The sequence below is a fragment of the Serinus canaria genome, chromosome 12, assembly GCF_022539315.1.
Source record: "Serinus canaria isolate serCan28SL12 chromosome 12, serCan2020, whole genome shotgun sequence".
In the NCBI taxonomy this organism is placed as follows: domain Eukaryota; kingdom Metazoa; phylum Chordata; class Aves; order Passeriformes; family Fringillidae; genus Serinus; species Serinus canaria.
The window spans coordinates 11,649,365-11,673,569 of record NC_066326.1 but is presented as its reverse complement, the minus strand read 5'-3'; the positions used below and the strand labels follow the sequence as shown (position 1 = coordinate 11,673,569).

Below are 24,205 nucleotides of genomic sequence, written 5' to 3'. Positions count from 1 at the left end.
GGAGCAAGCGGGCAAGGGTGGCCTTGCCTGTCTCAGGTTGACATGATGCTGAGAGCTCAGAATCAGATCTGTGTGGCCATGCCATTGGGGAGGTGTCTCCCTGGTTTTCCTGCTCTTCTTGCTGTTGTGCAAATATTTGACTTCTCTTTCTGTCCGGTGCAGGGATTTTGAAGAACCGCCTCCAGTACCCTCCCACTCTCCAGGGCTTGCCATCCGTGGGCAGGATGACCAACGAACTGACGTGGTACAAGACGTCTACGCTGGGTCACCGGGCTGTCCCTGCTGCCTCCTATGGCAGGATCTACTCTGGGGCTGGCAGTCTGTCACAGCCAGCCAGCCGATACTCATCCCGGGAGCAGCTTGACATGCTGATGAGGAGACAGATGTCCCGGGAGCAGCTGAGCAGGCACAACTCAGGAGAGTGCTTGGAAGCTGTGCCCAGTCGGCATGGGTCCAGAGAGGAGCTGGACACTATCCCCAGCAGGCATGGATCTACCGAACACCTGGAAAGTATCCCAAGCAGACATGCATCTAGGGAGAACTTGGATCTACTTGCTGCTAGGCCCAGTCAGAGAGATCATGGGAACACGCTGCCCCGGAGGCAGGGCTCCAGAGACTGCCTTGACACTTTACCCTGCAGATTTGGGTCAAGAGAGCAGCTAGACTGTGGGCCAGTAAGAGAAGTCTCTAGAGAGTGGCTACACACATTGCCAAGTAGGCAAGTGTCCAGAGACCAAATAGACATGTTGCCAAGTCGGGATACTTCTCGAGAGCAATTGGATTTGCTTTCTAGAAAACAGCCTTCAAGGGATCTGCTAGCATCAGCTAGACAAGCTTCAAGGGAGCAGCTGGACTTTTTGTCCAGAAGATCTAATTCCAGAGAGCCTCTGGACACAGTGCCTAGCAGGCAGCCCTCGCAGGACAACCTGGGGAGTCTCTCTCGGAGGCAGCTGTCTAGGGAAAGCCTGGAACTGCTGTCAAGGAGACAGCATTCTAGGGAGAACCTGGAGGCCATTCCCAGCCGACATCCTTCCACTGAACAGTTAGATATCCTTTCTTCCATCCTTGCTTCTTTTAACTCCTCCGTCCTGTCCTCGGTGCAATCTTCCAGCACACCTTCAGGCCCCCAGACCACCGCCACCCCCTCTGCCATGCAGACCTCAACGCCCTCTGCAGTGTGTCCCTCAACACCTCATTCTGCCACCTCCCACAGCATTTCAGAGCTGTCACCAGACTCAGAGTAAGTGGTTTCCTTCCTTCCTCAGCCAGGTCTTGTTCAGCTGATCTTGTGTATTGTCCACCTGCCCGGCTTCTTCCCAAAGGTGTTTAGTTTGGAGGGAGAGGGCTGTGTAAGAGTGAGCTCCCTGGGTGAGTGGCAGGTGTCTCCTGGTCCTGAATAGAGACTGGGCAGGGAGAAGCCTCAGGTGTGACAGCTCCAGATGCTTGTAGTACAGCACAAGCAGAAGCCTCTGTGTGAGTCTGTCCTCTCTGCCCAAGAGATGATGGCCCTTGCTTGTGGCCTGTGGGTACTCAGGGAAGATGCTTTGTGCAGCTAGGCTGGCCTCCTTGGTCAGTGCTGGCTCTAAGTCCCAATGGATGTAGGCAAGGGTCAGGCTGGCTGGAGAGGAGGGAGCCCAAGCCCTAGGGAAGCCCTGCCTTCCCCATCCACATTTCTCCCCAGGCACCCTGTTTTAGTATGTCACTTTTCCCCTCTAGCTCTGCTCCCTGCTGGTACTGCTCCCACTCCACCCCATCCTATCCCTCCTTTCCTCTTCCCTTATCTCAGGGACTCACAGACAGTTGTTCCTGCCCTGACACAGGAGAGATTTTCTGCCCTGCCCCCATCTGGCATCATGGGGAAAGGGTGCTGGAGCCCAGGAGAGATGCCATGGCTTAACACTGTTTTTCTTTCCTCTGAGAAGAATAATGAGGAACGATGGCCATTCCTGAGGGGCCGAAACTGATCACAAGAGAGATGGAAGAAGCAGGGCTCTTCACCAGGCACTGCCAGCTGAGGTTTGGTATCCCCATGGAGCAGGGGCCAGAACTGATGGTTGTCAGAGGCCCAAAACCAACCCTGCTTTCCCCTGCCCTGTGGGCTCAGGGGCCAGCAGCCCACACCACCCACTGCCAGGAGCCTCCAGGCTCTCAGCTGCCACCATGCTCTCCGTCACCTGCCTGGTGTGACAGGTAGTACTGGGTGAGGGTGGCATCTCCAACCCCCAGGGGCCAAGGTCTTTCTCTGCAAGCTGTTTGTGTGTGGGCTGTGCCTGTGTGTGTGTGAAGGGTGGGCAGCAGCAGGGGGACAGAAATGGAGCCTAGGATATGGTGGCAGGGAGGGTTTTCTATCCTTTTGTATCTTTGTAATCAGAGAGAAGAGAAATTTCTATGGTTATTTTTACGGATGGTCTGTTCCCAGGACCTGGAGCATTTGTTTCACCAACAGTCCCTTGCCAGTTTCCCTGGGGCTACTAGAACCACAATCCCAGTGGACTGGAGAAACAGTGCCAGGCAGTCCTTAAAGCTTTTCTGGCAGTGCTTTGTCCCATCCCCACTGCAGGGCAGCTGGCCCTGTTGCCCCCCCTGCCCTCCCAGTGGGCAGCTCCAAACTCTGTCTCTTCCTACCTGGTGTCCCTGAGCCCCCTGCAGCCAGGCCTCCCTCTGCCCTGCCATGGGACCACCCCTTGGGGCTGCCCCTGTCTGTGAGCTGGGGCTGTGTGTCAGCGAGAGCACGTGTGAATGGGGCAGCAAATTCAGCACTAGGAACCTGCTGGGAAGGAGACAAGCTCTGCTGTGCAGTCCTGTCCTGTACCTGGGTGGTCCCACTCTCATCAGTGCTGGTTTCCTTGGCTCAGCAAGTGAGCACTGTGTCTTTACCCACTGGGTGTTGTGCTCTTTAACCTGCATGTTACAGAACAAACTTCTCTTGGTGTGTGGGTCTGGTAAAGGAGCTGGATGACCCTTGCCCTGCTTAGAAGCAGGCTTGGCTTTTCCCAGAGCCTGTCCTCACTCTGCAGAGGACTAACATCCAAAGGAGCATGATGTGGCTCCAGTTTTAGGGTCCAGCATTGCCCACAAAGTTGTATCTAGCTGGTTCCCTGGGGGCTCTGTGTACACCTGCTCTCCCCTGAGTAGCAAAGGACTCCTGCTCAGAGTGGCCTGAATTTTGGGAGGTGGAGATAAACAGCACTTTGCCCTCTCTGGAAATTCAGGCTACCCAGATGGTTTCTCTGGTCAGCCTGGGGCCTGACCCCTGGTTGTGCTATGAGATGGCACTCCTCTGTGCCTACCTCAGCCTCAGGCCAGGGCATTTGGCTCAGCAGGGCCAGCATGTTCCCTTTTTCACCCCCCAGGTGCTCTCAGGGCTGCATGACCATGTGCTCTTTACTGCCTTACTACCACACTGCCCTGGCATCTTACTGTAGCCCAGCCTGACATGTTTACAGGAGAGGACCCATGCTGCTGTCCTCATGCCTCGAGGGAGGCCAAGGCCTCTTGGCTGCCTCCCTGAGTCAGTGGGGAGAGTATGAAGGGAACAGAAGGGCTGGTGACTGGGGGTGCCCTGGGTCCCCAGCACAGCACTGATGAGGCAGGCTCACTCTCGTCCTTTTCCCAGGGATGAGGAGGGAAAGGCCTGCTGACATGTTTACATGCCATTCGGGAGCAGTGTGCAGAGGGAAAGCCTGCTGGCCCCACATGCTGGGACAGCCAGGCACCTCCACACTGCCCATCTTTGCCTTTGGAAACAAGCTCGTTTACAAGTTCTCTCCGGCTGTGCAGTGCCAGCACCGGAGTCCTGGGATCCTGTCCCTGTAGGGCCCATGTTTCTGCCAAGTTTGGCACAGGGCTCTTTATGCTGCTGCCAAATGGAGAGCAAGTGTCAAGTGCCAAAAAGAAGAGAGCAGCAGAGATGGTGCCTATCCCTGCAGAGGGGATGGAAGCTGCTTCTTGCAGACCAGTCTGCAGCTTGGTCCCTGATTGTAGTGCTGTGACCTGGGCTCTGGGGAGCATCCTCCTTGAGTTTGGATTTTTTTCCTTTGGGGGATTTGGTTGGGGTTTTTTTTTCCTCTCTCTGCCTCCTGACACTGTTGGCAGGGAGTGGGGAGATGCCCACACCCCGCTTTTGGCTGTGTAAAAGTGTATAATGGAAGCGCCAGATTTGGAAATAAAAGTCTATAAAACGGTGCTGGCCTCTGTGCTGTCTCTCCCTCTGCTGGGGATTCATGGCTGGGGCTATGGATGCAGCACCTGGGCTCGAGCTGGTGTTGGGAGGGGGCTTGGGCAGGAGCTCACGGCCAGTTCCTAGGCTGCCTGGGAGTCACTGTGCCCCGAGGCAAGGTGACATGGGGATGGGGACTTCAGGTGAGGCGATTGAACTGGGCTGTGTCCAGGCTGTTCACCCAGAGATGGGATTGGCTGTGGTGCTGTGCAGTGGCTCCAGGCCTGGCTGGCAGAGCTGCAGTGCCACAGTGGCTGTGGTGAGCTGTGGGGCTCGTGCCTGGCAGCTGCCAGCACCCCCAGCCAGACCAGGCTAAGGGAAGAAGATCCATTTTCCAAAGGCTGCGTGACCTCAGCAGGGTCAAGCTGGCTGCCAGCAAGGAGAAGGAAGTGTGGGGAGAGAAGGCTGAGCGTGATCCTGGTGCCCTCTGTCCTCCCCTCTTGTTGAAGAGGAAATAGCAGGTGGGCAAAGGGCAGCATTGATCCACAGCGCCCTGAGCAAGGGTCGCAATCAATTGTCATCTCTTTGTCTCCTATGGGCTATCACCTGAGCTGCTGGGAGTGAGTTCAGGGCAGCATTCAGGAGTTGTGCTGGCAGTGCCAGGAGCTGTGGTCCTGTCCTGCAGCCCTTCCAGAGGCTGGCTGGGGGTTGTGGACCAGGGAGGGCTGTTGGGGGGCTGGAGTGGCAAGGAGGGGCCACAGGCAGAGTGACCAGCCTGGGGTGCACGTGGGGAACTGGAGGCTGGAGTGAGGGAAGGAATGGCATGGGCGGGGACAGGGAGCAGTGATAAAGAGGCAATAAATGACATGGGGTGTTATCTGCTTTGGAGCAGGAGCCCTGTGATAGCCTCTCATTCCGTGCTGGGGAAGTGAATAAATGATGGGGAGTGGATAAACAAGGAGGCAGCAGTTGTGTGTGGGTGCCTGTGTTGAACGTGCCTTTACCTGACAGCTGATGGGCATGAGGGTGGACAGGGAGGACCAGGGATGGTTTGAGGGAAGAGGCTCAGCCTCCCTGAAAGCTGTGGGATTTGTTGTGCTCACCACAGAGAGAGCCAAGGTAGCTGCAGGCTGCCCCAACAAGGCACTAAGGATGGAGACAAGTTGCTCCAATTCCGGAGATTGTGGTCCTAGATGTCACTGCTCCTGCTGCTTCTCAGCCCCATCCCATCATCCAGAGGACCCAGGATTCTCTAATGCCTGGCCCTGCCCACTGCCTTCACATCACACCTTGCTACCAGTCAGAAATTTGAGCCTGGATTTCCGCTGCCGTGTCCCCATGGGCCTGGGCCAAATGTGACTCAGAAATTCCCTTCAACCAACTCTACATTGTGATAGAGCCCAGGGAGGTGTGATGGGTTCAGTGGGACTATAGCGCCCGCGGGGGACCTTTGGAACAAGATAACAGCTGGGTCTGTGCGAATTGTGTGAGACCAGTGTAGTCCACGGAGCATAGCACACCTGTTTCCAGCAGGTAAGCAAGGGTCTGGGGAAAACACCCTGGGTGCCACGACCAGAGGCTCTGGGCCTTCTTGTCCTGGTCCCAGCTCCTGCTCCAGGGCATGGGTTGGGGAGCGGACACCCATGGGAGCTGTGGGGGCACAGCAGTGCTGTGGGGAGGCAGCTCTTGGCAGGAGGTTGGCACCAGGTTGTGCCCAGTGGCAAGAAGCCCCCTGCCTTGCATGTGACATGGGTGGTCAGGCATGGCAGCATCCTGGATGTAGCTGGAGACCAGGAGCTTAGACTGTAGTAGACACTCACCAGAATGGGATGGCTCAGGGCACGGTGGTAACAGTGCTGGGTTTGCCACAGCTGCTGAACCCAGCCCACCAGGGCATCGAGGGGAGCATGGTGGGTGCTGTGCATCCATGGGGGTGGGAAGCAGGGTAACTTCTTGGCAGGGCAGGAGGAAGGGCAGGAGGCAGGGAACAACGTCTCAAAGATCACTGGCTGGTTTTAATAAATAGGAGGAAGCTGAGCACGCACCTGACTGGTGGCTTCTGACCAAGTTGAGCACAGCAGGTAAGAGGGCTGGGGGTAACACAGGAGCTCAGGCTGGCACAGCCCCAGGCACTCAGGGAGGGGATTGTGGGTCCAGCTGCAAGTGGATGAGCACCTTAAGACTGATCAGGCCACCAGCTGGGTGGGCCTGGCATGATGGTGCAGCTCTCAGAGTGAGCCCTGAGCAAGGACAAGCTGTAGATTTGTACAGGGATTCCTCAGACCCACCATCCCAGCCCTGGGAAGGGTGAGACCTCAGCCTAGCCTGGCTCCTCTGCTCGCAGGCTCATCCCGCTCTGCACTGCAGGGGTCAAGGGAGGGCACTGTTGGAGGGATGGTGAGCCGTGACATTTGCGGGGTTTCACATTCCTGCTTCCCTCATGTGTAAAGGGACAAAGTCTGCAGATGGGGCTGTGGGATGGATGAGGCTCTGTTCAGCAGCTGTGCTGGCCCACTGCCCTGCCTTGCTGCAGGAGGGGAAGGTGATTGGCACCAAGGTGGGTCCTATGTGGGCAGGCAGAGAGGGAGCCCCTTGAGGCAGCTCTGCTGGCAGACCCCACCCGTGCACTTCAGTGGGGTGGATGGGGCTGCTCTGGGGCGGGAGTGGGCAGCACTGATTGCCAAAGCCTTCCCTGCCCAACTGCTGACTGCTTACTGTTCTCCATTTTGAAGCAGTGCTACTGCTTCAGGACTCACAAAACTCAGCTGGTGCTTATCCTCAGGGCCATTCCTGCCCGCCTGGTTGGCAGGTGGCATGGTTCCATGGGCAAGTGGAGCTGGAAAAGGGGCTTCAGGGTGGGTGGATGCCCCTGGCCTTGGGAATGCGGCTGAGCTGTCCCTTGTGTCCTTGCAGTGGACTGGCATTCCGGAGAGCCAGGTGGGCATGGCAGCAGACATGGCCCTGAGCCACCGAGGGCCCCGCGAGGTGCTGAGTGAGGCTGAACTGGAGGAGGTGGCGCAGAGGAAACCTCCCACCAAGCCCTCTCTGCGTGGCTGTCTCCGCAAGACCAGGTAAGACCATGTGGCCAGTGGGATGTGCCCGGACCTTGCCCCAGACAAAGTGGGCCCCACCTTGCCCCGTTCTGCACCCCAGCCCTGCCACCACGGGGAGCTGCAGACCTGGGGGTTCATTACCCTATGCCCAGATAATCATGTGCCCACTCTGTCCTCCTGCCTGGAGGGACACCAGGCTCCAGTGGATGGAGCTGATGGTCCCACAGATCCCATTGCTTCCCATGGGGCCTCATGCAGCTTCACTGATATCCCCAAGCCCCCTGCAGTTGTGCTCAACTTCACTCCTGCTCCCTCCCCACCAGATGCTCGGGCTCTGCTGCCAAGTCCCTCCTGTTCCGCTTCCTGCCCTTCCTGCGCTGGCTGCCGCGCTACCCCATCAAGGACTGGCTCCTGGGGGACATTGTTTCGGGCTTCAGTGTGGGCATCATGCACCTGCCCCAGGGTGAGTGATGCCATGCCCAGGCTGCCAGGGGGCCCCACAGGTGGGGTGGTCAGGGGTTGGCCATTGGTGACATGTCTCCCTTCTCCACCTTCTAGGGCTTGCCTATGCACTGCTGGCTGGGCTGCCACCGGTCACGGGTCTCTACTCCTCCTTCTACCCTGTCTTCCTCTACTTCTTCTTTGGAACGTCAAGGCACAACTCCGTGGGTGAGCTGAGGGACCATGTGCTTGCACAGCAATGGTGGGGAGGGAGCAAGGATGTCCATGGCACTGCATTACCACATCAGCAGTTGGGGGAACCTTTCTTGCCTTTACTTTGCTCCGCCAAGAAGGGGGTCAGCCAAGCCAGAGCCAAAGTATAGTGTGTGTGCTTTGAGCCTGGCCTAAGGAGAGAGGAGCTGACCCCTTAAGAGGTCCTCTCAGAGATGTCCTGGTGCCCACCTTGGGTTCCCTGCCCACACTCTACCTGTTCTCAGGTCCCTTTGCTGTTATCTCTGTCATGATTGGGAGCTTGACGGAGTCTCTAGTGCCCAGTGAGAACTTCCTGCAGTCTGTCAATGGCAGCAATGCAACGGTCAATGAGGAACTGCGTGACGCTGCCAGGGTGGAGCTGGTGGCCACCATCACTGTCCTGACAGGTATCTTCCAGGTAAGGTGGTCCCAACCTCATATAGCAGAGAACAGGAGACTGTAACCTGTGGGTCGTTTCTGCCATCTGTTTTTCTAGGTGGCCCTGGGCCTCCTGCAGTTTGGATTCGTGGTGACCTATCTCTCAGACCCACTGGTGCGTGGCTACACCACAGCTGCCTCTGTGCACGTCCTCGTCTCCCAGCTCAAAAATGTTTTTGGAGTCTCCCAAGGCGAGAACTCAGGGCCACTCTCACTGTTTGTGGTGAGTGGGGGCTTGCTGGCACCCAAGGACCCCTGGTGCTCACCTCTGGGGCACATAGAGGCCTCCAAAAACCTGCTGGCGAGGCACTGGCTTTCCTGAGCACATTCCCTCCTCCTGTGTTCTCTAGACCGTCATTGATCTCTGCAAGAAGCTGCCAGACACCAACGTGGGCACCCTGGTGACTGCCATCATTGCCATGGTGGCCATCTTGATTGTGAAGGAGCTCAACCACAAGTTTGCTGCCAAATTGCCCATGCCCATCCCCATCGAGCTTATCACGGTACCCAGAGCTGCCCCAGCCTCCTGTGGGGATACAGCCAGGAATCCCTGGTGTATCTCTGTCCCCTTGAGGGCGGGGAGTGGTGGGATTGGGCTCCTTAGCAAGTGCAGCTCCCTTAGCAAGGGCATGTGTTCCTCCACCACAGTCCCTGTGCAGGAAGACCCTGCCTCACTCCAGTCATTCTCCCACAGATCATCGTTTCCACTGGCATCTCCTATGGGGTCAACCTGAAAGACAAGTTTGGCATCTCCGTGGTGGGCAACATCCCCAGCGGGTGAGCAGGGCCTGAGGGTGCAGGGGGCTGTGCCAGGGCACCCTGCTGCCCACAGCACCCCTGTTTGAGCCCCATCTCTCTCGTGAATGTAGGTTGAAGCCACCTGTGGTCCCAAACATGAGCTACTTCGGGCAGGTGGCGGGCAATGCCTTTGCCATTGCTGTGGTAGGCTATGCCATCTGCATCTCCCTGGGCAAAATCTTTGCACTGAAACATGGCTACAAAGTGGATAGCAACCAGGTGATGCTCTGAGGCACAGGACCCCCACCCTAGGTGAAAGCTAATCTTGCCCTTCTTGCAGCTAGGTGAAAGCATGGTGCTCCCCTGCCACTGCTCTGTCCCTGCAGGAGCTGATTGCACTGGGCCTCAGCAACTTCCTAGGAGGCTTCTTCCAGTGTTTTGCCATCAGCTGCTCCATGTCAAGGAGCCTGGTACAGGAGAGCACAGGGGGCAACAGCCAGGTGGGTCTGGGCAGTGCTGCCCCCCTCTCTGGGGCTGAACCAGGGGCAGGAAGAACAGCGAGCAGTGGGGGTTCACCCCTTGACTCCCACTCTCCTTCTGCACAGGTAGCTGGTGTCATCGCATCCCTGGTCATCCTGGTGACCATTCTGAAGATTGGAGAGCTCTTCCGTGACCTGCCCAAGGTACATCTAGTCCCACAGCCCCAGTGTCACATCCCTCACCTGGTGGCATGGTGATATGGTAGGGGAATAGCAAAGAGATTTGCCCTCAGCTTCCCCATAGCTACAGAGATTTCTCTCCCAGGCCATCTTAGCTGCCATCATCATTGTCAACCTCAAGGGCATGTTCAAACAGTTCAAGGACCTCAGAACTCTCTGGAAGTCCAACAAGGTTGACCTGGTAAGGTGCTGGCCAGCCCTGGGGCTGTGCTCTTGTTCCTGGAGAGGATTTCTCCCCCCTCCCTGAGGCTTGTGGGTGCCAGTGGAGAGGCTGTGCTGCAGCTGACCGTGTCCCCTCTCCAGCTGGTCTGGGTTGTGACATTCATAGCCACCCTCATGCTGAACCTGGACATCGGCCTGGCGGTCTCGGTGGCATTTGGGTTGCTCACCGTCATCTTCCGTTCCCAGCTGTGAGTACCCCGGGGCTGGGGCCAGTGCCATGTCCCAAGGGCAGGAGGAGCCTGTGCTGACCCCAACCCCTTGCTCTCCTCCCTGCAGCCCACACTACTCCATCCTGGGGCGCATCTCCGACACCGATGTCTACAGGGATGTGGTGGAATACGAGATGGTAACAGCACCAGGGCTGGGGGAAGAGCTGCCTGCAGTGGGGGGCAGTTCAAAGCTCACTGGAAAAAGGGGCTGGGGGCATTTTGGGATGGGGAGGGCAACAGGTGGCTCCATCCGTGGGGTAGCACCCTCCCCATCTGCCCCCAGGCACAGGAGGTCCCTGGCGTGAAGATCTTCCGCTCTTCCTCCACCATCTATTTTGCCAACGTGGAGCTGTATGCTGAGGCCCTGAAGAAAAAGGTAGGAGAGCCACCAGCCTCAGACTGCTTCCTATGTCTCCTGCCTGCCAGCAACAAGGTGGTGTTGGGGCAGCTGGGGACACAGGGCCACATTGCTTTGCAGAGTGGCATTGATGTGGATCGCCTGATTGAGAAGAAGAAGAAGGCCCTCAAGAAGCTGAAGAAACAGCAGAAGAAACTGGAGAAGGAAAGGGCAAAGAGGAAAAAGGTGCTTCCTCGATGCAGGGGACCACCCCTCCAGTGACATCCTGCACCTCTTCCCTCCCTGGCTCTGATGCTTCTGTCAGTGCACTGGTGGGGCTTGGTGGCCCACACTGCTCCCAGTTCAGTTTAGGGCCAATGAGTGAGAAAGGCACTGGGACTGAACTGGGTCACGCCACCCAAGGTTGGTAGAAAAGCTGGGCTGTTAATGATTATGTGCTGGAGCTGCCAAGTCATTAACCTTTTGCAAGTTAATCAGAATTAAGAGCAAGGGCAAAGGCTGGCCTGGTGCCAGATTATGAGCCTGACTCTGCAGAGTGGTGCTGGGGAGAGGGGTGGATTTTGATACATCTGAAAAGAGCTCAAAAGTTGGTGAAGATGTGATAGGGGCACCTACTCCTTGGGCCACCCACTGCCTGTGCCCTCATACAGCCAAAGAGCCTCACCAAGGGGAGCCTGGGGAACACTGCCATGACCAGGGTGCTGCCAGCCCTGGAGCAATCACACTGGGTCTCCTTCCCTTTTCCAGAATGCAGAGGATGGTCCAGGCCTGTCAGTGATTGAGTTGAATGCAGGAGAGAGCAGTGCACCCTCAGAGCCCACCCTGCAGAGCCTAGGGCTGCCCAAGCCCAGCTTCTACGCTGTCATCTTGGACTTCAGCCCCGTCAGCTTCGTGGACACGGTCTCCATCAAGATCCTGAAGAATGTAAGGGGCTGGGGAGCAGGCAGGACAGCAGCCTCACTGATGGTGTCTCTGGGGCCCTGTGGGGTGCTCCGATGGCTGCTGCCCATTCCTCTCCCTGCGTAAAATGTTTGTTCCCACTTGCAGATCTTCAGGGATTTCCAGGAGATAGAAGTGGACGTCTTCGTTGCCAGCTGCCCAGGTGAGGGGGATCTGCAGGGTCACGAGCCCTGGCTGGGCATGGCCACCCCTTTGGCACAGAGCCGATAGCCTGGGGGTCTCCCCATGGTGCTCCCACGCCCAGGGATGCCTCAGGGGATGGGTCCTGCAGGGTGTCCCATGGTGGTGACCCTGGTGTCCCCCACAACACAGGAGGCGGAAGGAGGCTGCTCTGGGTGGGTGACAGGAGGTCTCAGCTGGGTGCCATCACTTTAGATACTTTTCCCTCCACACAGTATCTGTCCTGGCCCAGCTGGAGCGGGGCAACTTCTTCAGTTCAGCCATCACCAAGCACTCCTTCTTCCCCTCGGTGCATGATGCCGTGATGCACGTCAGCAGGGAGCGGCACCAGGCCTCGGTGAGCACCCAGCCTTGCTGTCCCCAGCATGCTGATGGAGAGGGCAGCCACACCAACCCCTCCCTATCTGCCCCCCTCAGGTGGACCACAGCACCAGAATGTAGCCCCTCGAGAGGAAGACATCTTCTCCAGGAGACGGGCAAGCAAGAAAGGCTTTGCCACCCTGATGAAACCAACTCGCCCACCCTGGGGCCCAGATGCCCTGATCCCCACCAGCCCCTCTGGACTCTCACTGCTGGGGCCCTGCCCTGTCCATGAGCCCCGCTGTGATGGGGCTGCTGCTGCAGGATGGAGCTGCTGCTGGCTGTCACACCGAGGGGCTGCTGCTGCTGCCTCCACGCTGCCCCAGCACGGCTTGCCCCAACAGGCCAGGACGTGGTTTGGGGGGTGGTGGAGGGGTCAAAGCGTTCCTGCTCCCAGCAGCGGGCTGGCATCATGAATAAAGCTCTGTGGTGTTCCCCAGGGTTGGTTTCAATGCCTTTTCCTCAATAATGGTACTTCTGGGCCAGACCACCCCACTGCACCCTGGCACTGCTGGGAATGGCCTCCCTGTGGGTGGGCTCCCAGCACCCTCCCTCTGGCTCTTTTCTGCCACTTCTCACCATCACCTGCTCTGGGTAGCAAGATGGGCAGGGATCCCCATCCTCAGAAGGGTAACAGCACCTTCCCTGCCTGACTGGGGAGACACCAGTGCCTGCTGGCTGCAATCATGCCTACACCAAAGGGGAAAGTGCTTGCAGCCAAGAGAAGGCTGATACTGGGTTTTGAGGGGCAGAGGTAAGGTTGATTTCACAATTTCAATATCTAGCATTCATTCTTTTTTTTTTCCATTTCTATGTCTTTAATTATAGAGTTGCTGCCAGTATGATGATTAATAGGAATAGTTCTTTATAATCCTTCCCTTGCTGACATCAATAATTTTCATCTTTTCCTGATTGTACCTGTGGCTATACATTGAGGATGAAGATTAAAGGATTATACAATCTTTACATTTTGAAAACCCCATTAGGAAACACTATGTCACGGTAGGCATCAGTCCCCCTTTATTTTGGCCTGGTTTGTAATTTTCATAGACTCATTGAAAATTCTGATAATGCCAATAAGAATACTGTCATTTCTTACACCACTTACCAGGGTTTATGCTGACACATATTGCTTCATTCTGTATCTGACCTGCCACTTTTTGTGATCTGCAATTTGCTGTGATTTGGTAAAAGCTGGCATACACTGCCAACTCACAGCTTGTGCGTTGGGATTTCAAGGGCTTTGATGGGTTCCTTTCTGAGACTGCCACGCACTGGACTTTCACACTTACAACCACTTCACCTTCCATACGTCGTTTCAGTATTTAATACTCTCTCTTGGAATGTAAACAATAGACCCCCATTCCCGGTACCCCCATTCCCGGATCCCCATTCCCGGTACCTCCATTTCCCGGATCCCCATTCCCGGATCCCCATTCCCGCCCAGTCCTGTCCCCGCCCCCCCTCCGCGCCCTCCCGCCACCAGGGGGCGCGGCCCCCTGCCCGCCCCCTCTGCGCGCGCCCAGCGCCGCCCCGGCCCTGCCCCTGCGCATGCGCGCCGAGCTCAGGCAATCGGTCTCCGGAAGAAGAAGATGGCGGCGCGCTCAGTGTGCCGGGCGGGCAGCGCGGCCGGGCGGGCGCTGCTGTGGGGCCCGCGCCCCTCCGTGAGTCACCGCGCCCCGCGGGAGCAGCGCGGGGGAGAGCCAGACCGGGCGGCGGGCGGCCCCGCAGTGCGGAGTGGCTGCCGGGCCCCGCCTGTGCCCCCTCCGGGAAGGTCATAGGGACGCGGCGGGCGGTGCGGGCCGGGCGGCGGTGGCTGTGGGAGCTCCCGGGCCTCGGAGCGGGGCCGGGCGGGCGGGGAGCAGCGGCGGCTGTCACTGTCACCCAGTGCGAGGCTTGCCACCGAGCCGCTGTCTGCTCTCTGCCCCGGTACTAGGGTGCGACCGGTTCGTGCGGCTTTTCCCTCTTCGAACCTCTGAGTTCCCGGTGCTGCTGAGGAGAACAGTCTGTTAGTGGTGATGACAGCCTTTATTTTTACAGGCAGCTTTATTGACTTTGACAAGAAAGCGAGGTGCTGCCACCTATGCCCAGACACTCCAGAATATCCCTGAGACCCATGTCACCACCCTGGAGAACGGCCTCCGTGTAGCCTCAGAGGAGTCCAATCACCCAACCTGCACGGTAAGTTTAACGTAAGTTAGGGGCTTTTTTGAAACAATTAGTCTTGCCTAGCCTGCAGCTGGTCTTCCAAAAGGGACAGACCCCTGTCTGAACCAGTGCTTTTGACAGACCCCACTGCTTCTCTTTGTGAATCGGTGGGATTAATATAGCAGCAGGAGGCCCAGACTGGTGTTGTACTGTCTTTAGACAAGTTTTTGTGCTCTACAAATTTGCTCAGCCTTTTGTATGAGCAGTAAGTGATCAGTAAAAGTTATCTCTCTGGCAAAACCAGATGTGGTGAAGCTGTGAGAGAATAAGCCAAAATATGTGCAGGGAACAGTTGCTAGTTTGTTCTTATTTTGGTTCTTGTATCCTAATGTCTGTGGAGCAGACTTCTTGTTGCTGCTGTTGTGTTTGTGTCATTAGGATGCTGGTTGTTTTCTTCTCTGATGTTGGTACTGGCTGGTTTTGCTGCCAGGTGGGTTTGTGGATCGAGGCTGGGAGCCGCTATGAAGACCCGAAGACCAACGGGGCTGCTTTCTTTGTGGAGCACATGGCCTTGAAGGTGAGGATGTGTGCTAGGTCTGCACAGAGCTGCCCTGACTATTCTGTCCAGACACTGGCCTCTCATTTTGGAGGCTGTGGCAGTTGAAAGAGGGTGTAAATCAGGTCATCTGAGTCCTAGAGTCTTTGCACACGGGATAAAAATAAGTCAGAAAAGGTATCTAGCCTATGTGGTGCTTATTGGTTGAATGTGCAGCAACTTGCAAGCATGCATGAATTTAAAATAACTCTTATTTACTATTTGCTGATTTTTCCTCTTGAAGGAAAAAATGTTGTAATTAAAAAGTGTGGCACACATAGTGTGTTATGTGTTATGAAGCATCTTTCCTCAGGTTAGCACAGAGAGATCAAAGCAACATTTTCTGTTGCCATTTATTTTACTTTGCTTTTCTTACTGGTCCAGCAAAGTTCAGAGACTGCAATTCTTGTTTTTCAAATTATGCAAGTGCCTGCTGAAGACAGGGCAGAAGACATCTAAGCCTGGGACTTGTTGGCTCGAGTTCAGCCTGTGCCTTCATAGGCAACTACAGCATCTGGCTAGCTCCTTAAGAGATGGGCCCTGTATTAGAAATAGTCTTCTGCTTCTGTTTGTCTTCTTCTGTATGTCACTGCTTGGATAGCTAAAAACCTGTTTATTTTTGGTTTGGGCTTGTTGTGAGTTTACTTCCAGGGATGTGCTGTTCAAACACTGTTGTCTCAGCATAGGTTGTCTCTTTCCCTGCTGAGTTTGTGTTGGTTAGTGGTGATGACAGCCTTTAATTTTTCAGGCAGCTTTATTGTGTTTCAATAAACACAAGCTTTATTGCAGTTTGTGTTGGTCTTTCAAAATACACTTCAGACATCTTTTATCTAGAGGAAATAAACCAAGTATTAAATCTCTTGTCTTGTGCACCTGACAGTGTTTATTGTTAGTTTCATTGCTTTAATCCTGACCTAAAGGGAAGTTTGTTCATTCCATAGGTGAGTTTATCTGATTTCCTTTAGGGCACAAAGAAGCGTCCTGGCTCAGCCTTTGAGAAGGAAGTGGAGAGTCTAGGAGCTCACCTGAACGGGTACACGTCCCGTGAGCAAACCGCCTTCTACATAAAAGCCTTGTCCAAGGACATGCCCAAAGGTAGGATGACCAGGGGCAAAGTCTGATTGGGAGGTTAAGTAAGTACATGTGCTTCTGTTTCTCACCCCCAAGCATCTTTTCTATCAGCAGACCAGGGACTGAAGTTGAAGCTGAGTAGTAAATTGGAGGTTCTGGTTGGTAGTTGAAGAGAGCAGTGCAGTGATGTGGTGCTTCAAGGCTGTGTGTTCATGTGTCCCTAAACCAAGAGTTCCAGTTATGTCAGGCTGCACTGCCTTGCCAGGAGGGAAGATGGGAGGGATTCACTGCTTTTTGGTTGTTTGATGTAGCTTAGCAACTGAGGTCAGCAAGAGCTGCTATGTGAGGAGTCCTCAGTGCAGCTCTTGCAGGTGCTCCTCATGCTCTGTACTGCCACGTGCTGCCTTCTCTGGGTTGGTTTTGGGCAGAGGCAGTGATTTGAATAGGGGCCTTACTCTAGACATGGACAGTGCTGTAGGCATCACAAACTCTCTGTGAGGATTCAGTGTGTATTTGGAAGAGAACCTACTTCTGACATACTTCACCTTCTGCAGATGTCGCCTCACCCTCGCTGGTGAGGGTGCCTGGCAAGCTCATTTGGAGACTTCTTGCTAAACCAGTGTTGTTTGTTCCTCCCAGATGCTTTGGGAATGGGTAGCACTAAGCTCTGTTATGTTGCATGCCCTTCCCCAGCATGGTCTTTGCTCATGCCTGTGTGTTTCCTTTCAGCAGCACTGGGTAGCAGTCAGGCAGTGGGACGCTAACGTAGGAATTGTGTTGCAGTTGTAGAGCTTCTGAGTGACCTTGTGCAGAACTGTGCACTGGAGAATTCTGAGATTGAGAAGGAGCGTGGCGTCATCCTTCAGGAGTTGAAGGAAATGGACAGCAACCTGGCAGATGTCACCTTTGATTACCTTCATGCCACTGCTTACCAGGGGACTTCACTGGCCCACACCGTTGAAGGGACCACAGATAACATCAAGTGAGCAGCAGACTGGTTGTGGTGCACAGCCTAGGGGTGCAGTCTGTGGGGTGCATGACTGCTGCTTCCTGAGTGTGATGACTGCACAGTGTGTACATGGAGGAGATCTGAGCCCATGGGCTTATCCTTGTGCCCTGACTGTGTTTTCCCCATTGGCACTGGTGAAAGTGTAATGCTGCACGCATTCCTTAGAACCACCCCATGCAAGCCCTTCTTGAGGCTGGAAGGGCCAGGTTGAACCTTCTCCCATACTTCTTTGTTTGTTAGAAATTAGAGAGCTAGGGGTGCTAATTAAAGCAGGGCCTTGTGTTAGCTCAGTGACTGGGTTCAGTACTCTCCAGTCTCTATTGAAGTCTATCTTGAACTCTCCATCTTGGCTGCTGGTTCCTGTTCTTTGTGTTCTAGAATTAGAGCACAGGGCAAATATAGTACACAGTGCAGTCTTGCTTCTAAAAAGCTTTGTTACCCTGCAACAAAGACAATCACAGTCTCTGCGCTGTGAACTTGCTTCTTCTAAGCCTCTCATTCCTCCAGAGTTGGAGATGCTGACATTCTGGGTCTCTGTGTTCTTTCCAGGAGGCTGACTCGAGGAGATCTGGCTTCATATATTGATACTCACTTCAAGGCGCCTCGTATGGTCCTGGCAGCTGCTGGAGGTGAGTTCTAGATCCTTGTAATCCTGGGAGGCCTCGGTATTTTCAAGCATGTTATCAGACTTGTCTCACATCACTAATGTAAAATCAGATAATTTTGTTAAATTAGGCTGTTATAAGACTGAAGATCTCTCTCTCTTTATCATTGCCAGGTATTTCCCACAGAGAACTGGTAGATGCAGCTAAGCAGCACTTTGCTGGGTTGCCTTTTACATCCAAGGGGGATTCTGTGCCTACCCTCAAGCGCTGTCGCTTCACAGGGAGTGAGGTAAATTTGTTTTGGCCCCATCAAAACAAGCAGCTGTTGCCCAGCTGTGGAATGAATGTGAAAGCAATTAGAGCTGCTTCTCAGTGGAAAAGTCTGTTCATGTGTGTCGGAGAAGCTAATGATGCACCATCTTGGTAGTGCTCCCATGTTCTCTTCTTGGGGATTATTGCCACGTGTTGGGTTTTAAATGGGACCCAAACCCATTAGGAGTGTGAGGCTGTTGCTCCTATGATCTGCTGCAAAACTCACATCAGAACAGCTGGTTTGTGTTCAGTTCTGCCTGGGATTCTTTTATTTCACTGGAATAACATCAAGTGCCCCAGTTTGTCAGCGTGGCATCGCAGCAGGCTGCAGACAGATTGCAGTGTTGATGCAGTTCTCCCCCACTCTTTGATGATTTTCCAGATCCGTGCCAGAGATGATGGTCTGCCCCTTGCCCATATTGCTCTTGCTGTGGAGGGCCCAGGATGGGCTGATCCAGACAACGTGGTCCTCAATGTGGCTAATGCTATCATAGGGCGCTACGACCGCACGTTTGGAGGGGGGAAGGTAAGAGTCTTGGGAATGCAACAGGGAGAGCCTGAAGTCTTTTCATGTGAAGCATTATGGAGAATGTGCTTTTTTATTATGGTGGATGTGCTGTAGGAGAGGCTGTTGTGGTTAGCTTCCAACTGTGAAGGGGTTAGGAGTCTGGAAAGTAGAATAGAAGTGTAATCGAGGCTAATCCAGGACAGTTCTTGAGAGGTGATGCTGGCAAATGAACTGAACCTTTTGCGGAAGAGGTGTAGCTGGTGAATTCACAGCAGCTTGTTCCCACCCTCACAACTAACCACTTGGTGGGGGTGGTGATGGAAGCAGGACAGAATACTCTACAGTCTCATGATGCAAGCTTGTCTTGCCGCTGCAGAGCAAATGGAACTTGTTTGAAACCTCAGTATTGCATCCATTATTGTCTGAAGTCTGTCTGGCCTGTATATCTGTGCTAACCCCTGCTGCTGGGAGACCTTGTCCTTCTCATTTTTTTCCACTCCTGCGGTGCTGTGCATACCAGCTTTTCATCTGCAGCTGGGAAAGGAAGTGGTTCTGCTGGATGGACTCCTAGGCCATTGTCTGTGGCTTTTCCAGCAGTGATTCTCATCTGTTGACCACATGAAGGCTCTAAATTAAGCTCTCCTTTAGCAAAGTGTTCCACTCTGTCTTGTCTATGGTCTTTGTGAAAACAGCTCAGTGGGAAAGAATTTGAGCTGTGAGGAAGCTGAAAATGAAATGGCTGACAGCATCTCCTTATTTACAGAATCAGTCTAGCAAGCTGGCTACGCTTGCTGTGGAACATAATCTCTGCCACAGTTTCGAGCCATTCAACACCTGCTACTCTGACACCGGCCTCTTCGGTTTCCATTTTGTTTCTGATCCTCTGTCCGTAGATGATATGATGTTTTGTGCTCAGGGAGAGTGGTAAGTACAACTTTGGCACAAGCTGCTGTTCAAGATCTGAGCCTCTTGTAGGAGACTGAGCTGCTGGGAGAGCATATTAAGTTTACAGAGAGCTGTGTATCTTTATGAACTTCTTGGTAACTTGCATTCTGGTTAAGTGATCCTATAAGTGGTTTCTGTAAATCTCTAAGAATGTGGCTTTTGAGTAGCTGTTTTAGTCCCTTAGGGCTCTTCTGGTCTTTTGTTCATGCTTTCAAGTATTAGGACCGAGGCTTTGGGGCTTTTTATATACAAGTGAGATCATTCCTTAGACAAGGCTTTCCTAGGTGCCCAAGAGATTTATCTCCATTGTCTTGTTAAGCCTGAGCAAAGCAGGCAGAGTTCCTGCTGCTCAGGCTCTTGTCTTGTGGCTGATGAATGACCTGCTGCTGGAATCATGCCAGTGCTTGGGAGCCTTCTGGCTGTCCATCTTATTGTGTCCATGAGCCAGTTCAAGGCTACATCTGAGCTACAAACCATTCTGTGTGGAGCAGGTGGAGTGAGCCCTTGCCCCAGAGACGTGGCCCATTGGCAGGAGAAGAAGGGATGTAGCAGCTGGGGTCCAGACAGACTGCGGAGCTGTCTTGTTCTTTCAGCATCAGTTTCCATAGCAGCTTGCCATGCATGGGAATGGCTGACACGCCTTCCCTCTCCTGTGATAGGGCAATGTACAGCACATGCTGCTGTGCCTGCTGGGCAAGCCAGAGCCAGAACCAGGGCTGCTGAACCTCTGAGTGTAACTCAGCATGTATCCTGCTGGCTGAATCCATTGCCTGTGTGCTGGAGCTCTTGCCTCCTGCTGCTCTGTGGAGATCCAGGATGAATGTCAGCCTGCAAGACAAGCAGTGTTGATAACAGCTTATTTTTGAGGAGACTGAGGAAAGGGAGGAATTCACGTTCTGTCTGAGCAGACAAACATCTTTAAGAGTTTTCATCATCTTCCATGTCTTCTCCAGGATGCGTTTGTGCACCAGTACCACGGAGTCAGAAGTGAACAGAGCCAAGAACTATCTCCGAAATGCCATGGTGGCTCAGCTGGATGGTATGTTCTGGTTGATGGATTGACCACTGGATTTACCACTTTCAGAGGATTTCTGCTTGAGGTTCTCCTGGGGAGCAGGACCTGTGCTAAAGATTGCGGTCCTGCTGGCAGGCACTGGGCAAAACTTCCTTTTCCTCCTCCAAACTCTTCCTGCCATGTTGTCAAAGCCGCTGACCCCAACCTTCTGTGCTCCCAGGAGTGACATACTGCTGGTGACCTAAGAACTGAGACCCTCAAACTGGTCTGCCTTGGCTCTAACACTTTGGAGACAAGTAAAGAAATCTGTGTATCACGTAGCTCCTGCTGGAGCTGCATAGAGTGGGCATTAGGACTGCTTTATTAGGAGAGGGTTTAATGCTTAGACTTTCTACTCTGTGCTTTGGCTGATGATCAGGCTGTCAATTCTGGAAGGCTTCTTGGTGCACTGACTGCAGTATCTTCAACTTCCAGGTACCACACGAGTGTGTGAGAATATTGGAAGCCATCTCTTGCACTATGGACGCCGTATCCCTCTGGAAGAGTGGGATGCCAGGATTTCTGTAGGTATCCATTTGTTTTGGCTGGTATACCTGAGCATGGTTGGTGTCAGCGTTGTCTGGCCTTAGTCTGCTGCAGTAACATGTGGTTTACTTATCCCTTAATCAGACTGCCTGGAGTCAGTCCAGTGGTTATCCTGCTGACGCTGATGTAACTTTCAGAATCTCTGGCTTAGACACAGTGTATCCTGTGTCCCTGTGATTGGAGTCAGTCCATCCCAAAAAGAGGGAATACAATTACTTTAAGCTGCGCAACCTGAAATTCCTGTAACTGTTTTCCTAGTGGTGTCCCACACCTAGTTTGTGGAATTTCTGCAGTCACTCTATTCCTTAGAAGACTTCTGATCTTGGACTTGCCTTCTGTACCCACAGGAGAAAGCACTGTGTAGGGAGGTTAGCCATCCTTGCAGGCAGAGCTGGGCAGTTGGTGCAGATGGCCCCAGGTGTCTGATTGTATCTTTTAATGATCTTGAAATGTAATGGCAACAGTTAGTTGCAACTTTGTGAAGTATAGATCTACTGGAAGTGTCATTAATTGCTTGTTTGATCTTTTTTAGGCGGTTGACGCAAAAATGGTGAGAGATGTGTGCAGTAAATACATCTATGACAAATGCCCAGCAATTGCAGCAGTTGGTGAGTAGTAGGTGACAATCAGTACACACTTAAAAAGCAAGGCAGGGCCGAGAGCTTAGTGGAAGTGTTACAGGCAATCCTCATGCATATGTCCTGACTCGTTGAGCCACTCTGGTTCTTCACTGATACCCTCCTGCCTCTGCACATGAGGTGTGCCAAGGCACATTTGCCACGAGATCAGACTTGCAGGTGATGGAGATGCAGTGGCAGTGAGCTGCTGGCTGTCCTCCCACCTCTGCCTGCTGTGGAGCTGTGACTAAGGCAGGGAGTCCTGTAGCTGGGTGCGGGCCCAGCACGTCTGCCAGGTGTCCTTACCCTGGGGTCAGGGTGGTTTATGTAAGGGAAGTGAAGGGACCTGATTCTCCTGTGCTGCTCTGGCATGTCTGTCTGGCCAAGGACAAATTCCTTTCGGAAAACCTGCCTAAGCAGCTCAGCTCTGCTGCCTCCTTCCTGTGTGTTGAGAATTCCCCTCCTCCTTGCAGCTGTTTCCTCTGGCCTTCAAAGTGGAGCAGGCTGGAAAAGAGAGACAGTGTTTGAGCAGGAAGTTGAACTTTTGAAATGACTTGGTGGTTCCCTATATTTGATACCTGTATGGGAGCTGTACTGAGCATTGTGGGGAACTGTGAGAAAACACCTTATTCTGTCAGGAGCTGGTATCTGCTAGTTTTCCTGATGCAGATTTGAGCTGTAGTTGCCTGGTTTTGTGCAGAGCTGCTGTGGATTGCAGGCACAGGCTGCTCTGTCACCATCTGCCTTAAAGACCATAAGAAACTGTACAGGGATTTTTAACTATGTTTCAAAGTAACTTTGCTCCTGTTCACTCAGGTCCCATTGAGCAGCTCTTGGATTACAACCGCCTCCGCAGTTCCATGTACTGGGTCCGTCTCTAGGATGTGTTGCCTGCAGATGGAAATAATGAAGCTGTGGACCGTGCCAGGTTCCCTCTGGCTCTGAACGTCTTGGGCACCACGGGCAAGCTGAGTCCATTCAAAGCAGCTGTCTTCTCTGTGTTAAATGTATAAAAATAAATACATCCTATGTGGAGTTGGTTCTGCTGGTAGTCAACTATTCTTCCTGGGTGGTGTGTATAGACAGTGTTAATCTTGACAAACTGGGGAGATGGGATATGAGGAGCTATAGCTGTTCATAGGCAAACATCTGTCCAGAAGGGCTTTGTTATAACAACCCATATGTTTCTATATGGTGGTGTGTTACCTCTCATCTTAAGCTTCCTGGTTATCTGTAAACCAGCTCAGAAGTGAGCAGAGATTATTGTGTAGTGGTGGTGTTGGACTACACAATAATCTCTGCTCATTTTACTCTCCACGCAGTCAGGCTCAGCTAGGCAGTAACTGAGAACCTTCTTACAGGCCTGTACCCATAAGATAATCTTTAGGTCTGAGTAGTTGGAAGAGCTACCCAGCCCTGCCTTTTTGGTGTTAAACTGGTTGTTGCTCCGTTGTCTTGCCTCTGGGAAGTTGGAACATGGAACAGAAAGCTGAGCAAGGGGGATGGAGAAAAGTTTCCCACCAGGTGGCACTAGCCTGTCACAGCTACCGTTGGAAGCTGCAAGGTATTCCTGTTTGATTTTTCTCTTTGAGATAAATGTCTCTGAGGTTCTCATTTAATTTCCAGGTTCTGTCCTGACAAGGGAGATTTAAAAATAGTGTAGAAGTTTCTCAGAGTTAGTCATTACACTTGAGACTAATCCAGTGTACTAAATCATTTGTGCTGAATCTGGATTCTTGATCAGAGAGTCAGTGTGTCTGAGCCCATTGCATATACTAGGCAAGTTTGAAACTGTTAAATGCTCTTGATGCAATTTGGGTTTAACTATTGTCACAAGCTCTGGCTTGTTACAAGTGCACTGAGGGCTGAACAACTAAACAAGCTAACTTATGCCTCCAGCCCTGTGGAACCAGTAAATGGTTCTGTCTTGGTTTTGTGACTGCAGACTGTAATCCTCTTTTATCTTCCATTGCTATATATTTTCCCCTCTTGGTTAATTTTCCAAAGTGTTATGCAGTTGGTGAGAAATACAAGGAAAGAGATCCTTGCTTAGCATTTCCTACAAGTTTTCTTCTTTGGAGGTATCTCTTTGGAAATGTATGTTTTCCTTGAGTAATTAATTCCTCGGGCTCTTCTCTACTAGTTTATTCTAGGAGCACATTCAAACCCCTCAGCAACGGATGCTTTCCAAGTTGCTCTGTTTTTCTGGAAAAGCAGCTGGCTGTGCTGAGCCTTGCTCCCAGCACTTCAGCAAGGACCAACTCCTGACCAAAGGCTGCAGCTCTGCTAGGCTGCCTGGCTTATGCAGCCTTAAATGGATTTTGTAGATGATTTTTTCTTGTAGAACTCTGAGTATCTGGGCTGATCTGGATGAGGACCCATGCCCTGCTGAGTGGCACTGGATGCAGAGGACTGTTGGGTGCCTGTTAAGAGTTAAGGCTGAGCTGTGCCCAGGATGTTGGCACTTTCAGGCTGCAGTTGTGGTGGCACTGTGCCTTGTAGTGCCTGTTATGTTTGTGTGCTGTGGCAGTCTATGCCTCCAGAAACATGAGCATCTCACCAGCTCCAAGGATTGAGAGGTTTGCCATATTATTTTTTTCCTTGGTAAACAACAATCGGGGATGTAAAAAGTGGGAAAGGGAAGCCCATTCAGGAGTCAAGTGTTCCTGCTTGGCAAAGACACCCATGCTCTGAGCCTTATCAGGG

General features: G+C 53.1%; 3 protein-coding genes across 4 annotated transcripts in view; all 3 read left to right on the top strand.

Annotated features, from left to right (window-relative positions):
• The window catches only part of CELSR3 (cadherin EGF LAG seven-pass G-type receptor 3), a 31,413-nt gene extending 27,229 nt beyond the window's left edge, over positions 1-4,184 (top strand). For both annotated transcript variants that reach the window (XM_050979274.1, XM_018915086.3), the window contains 2 exons: positions 163-1,240; positions 1,923-4,184. In XM_050979274.1, the coding sequence (XP_050835231.1) occupies positions 163-1,240; positions 1,923-1,950 (1,106 nt within the window). In that variant the 3' untranslated portion in view covers positions 1,951-4,184. The remainder of the gene's footprint in view (positions 1-162; positions 1,241-1,922) is intronic.
• A 2,918-nt stretch (positions 4,185-7,102) lies between these two features.
• Positions 7,103-12,170, top strand: SLC26A6 (solute carrier family 26 member 6). Its single transcript, XM_030227865.2, has 19 exons — positions 7,103-7,230; positions 7,536-7,675; positions 7,771-7,881; positions 8,151-8,323; positions 8,402-8,566; positions 8,694-8,846; positions 9,038-9,120; positions 9,213-9,360; positions 9,468-9,581; positions 9,687-9,764; positions 9,886-9,981; positions 10,104-10,210; positions 10,299-10,368; positions 10,515-10,607; positions 10,710-10,814; positions 11,337-11,513; positions 11,637-11,691; positions 11,945-12,066; positions 12,147-12,170. Exons 1-19 carry the CDS (start codon positions 7,103-7,105, stop codon positions 12,168-12,170), a joined length of 2,142 nt encoding a protein of 713 aa, XP_030083725.1.
• A 1,482-nt stretch (positions 12,171-13,652) lies between these two features.
• On the top strand, positions 13,653-22,534 carry LOC103817013 (cytochrome b-c1 complex subunit 1, mitochondrial). Its single transcript, XM_030228054.2, has 13 exons — positions 13,653-13,753; positions 14,130-14,270; positions 14,728-14,814; positions 15,798-15,927; positions 16,687-16,885; positions 17,462-17,541; positions 17,691-17,806; positions 18,212-18,355; positions 19,101-19,261; positions 20,236-20,321; positions 20,772-20,860; positions 21,415-21,490; positions 22,316-22,534. The coding sequence occupies exons 1-13, from the start codon at positions 13,682-13,684 to the stop codon at positions 22,378-22,380; spliced, it is 1,446 nt and encodes a 481-aa protein (XP_030083914.1). The 5' UTR covers positions 13,653-13,681; the 3' UTR covers positions 22,381-22,534.
• The last annotated feature ends 1,671 nt before the right edge of the window (positions 22,535-24,205 follow it).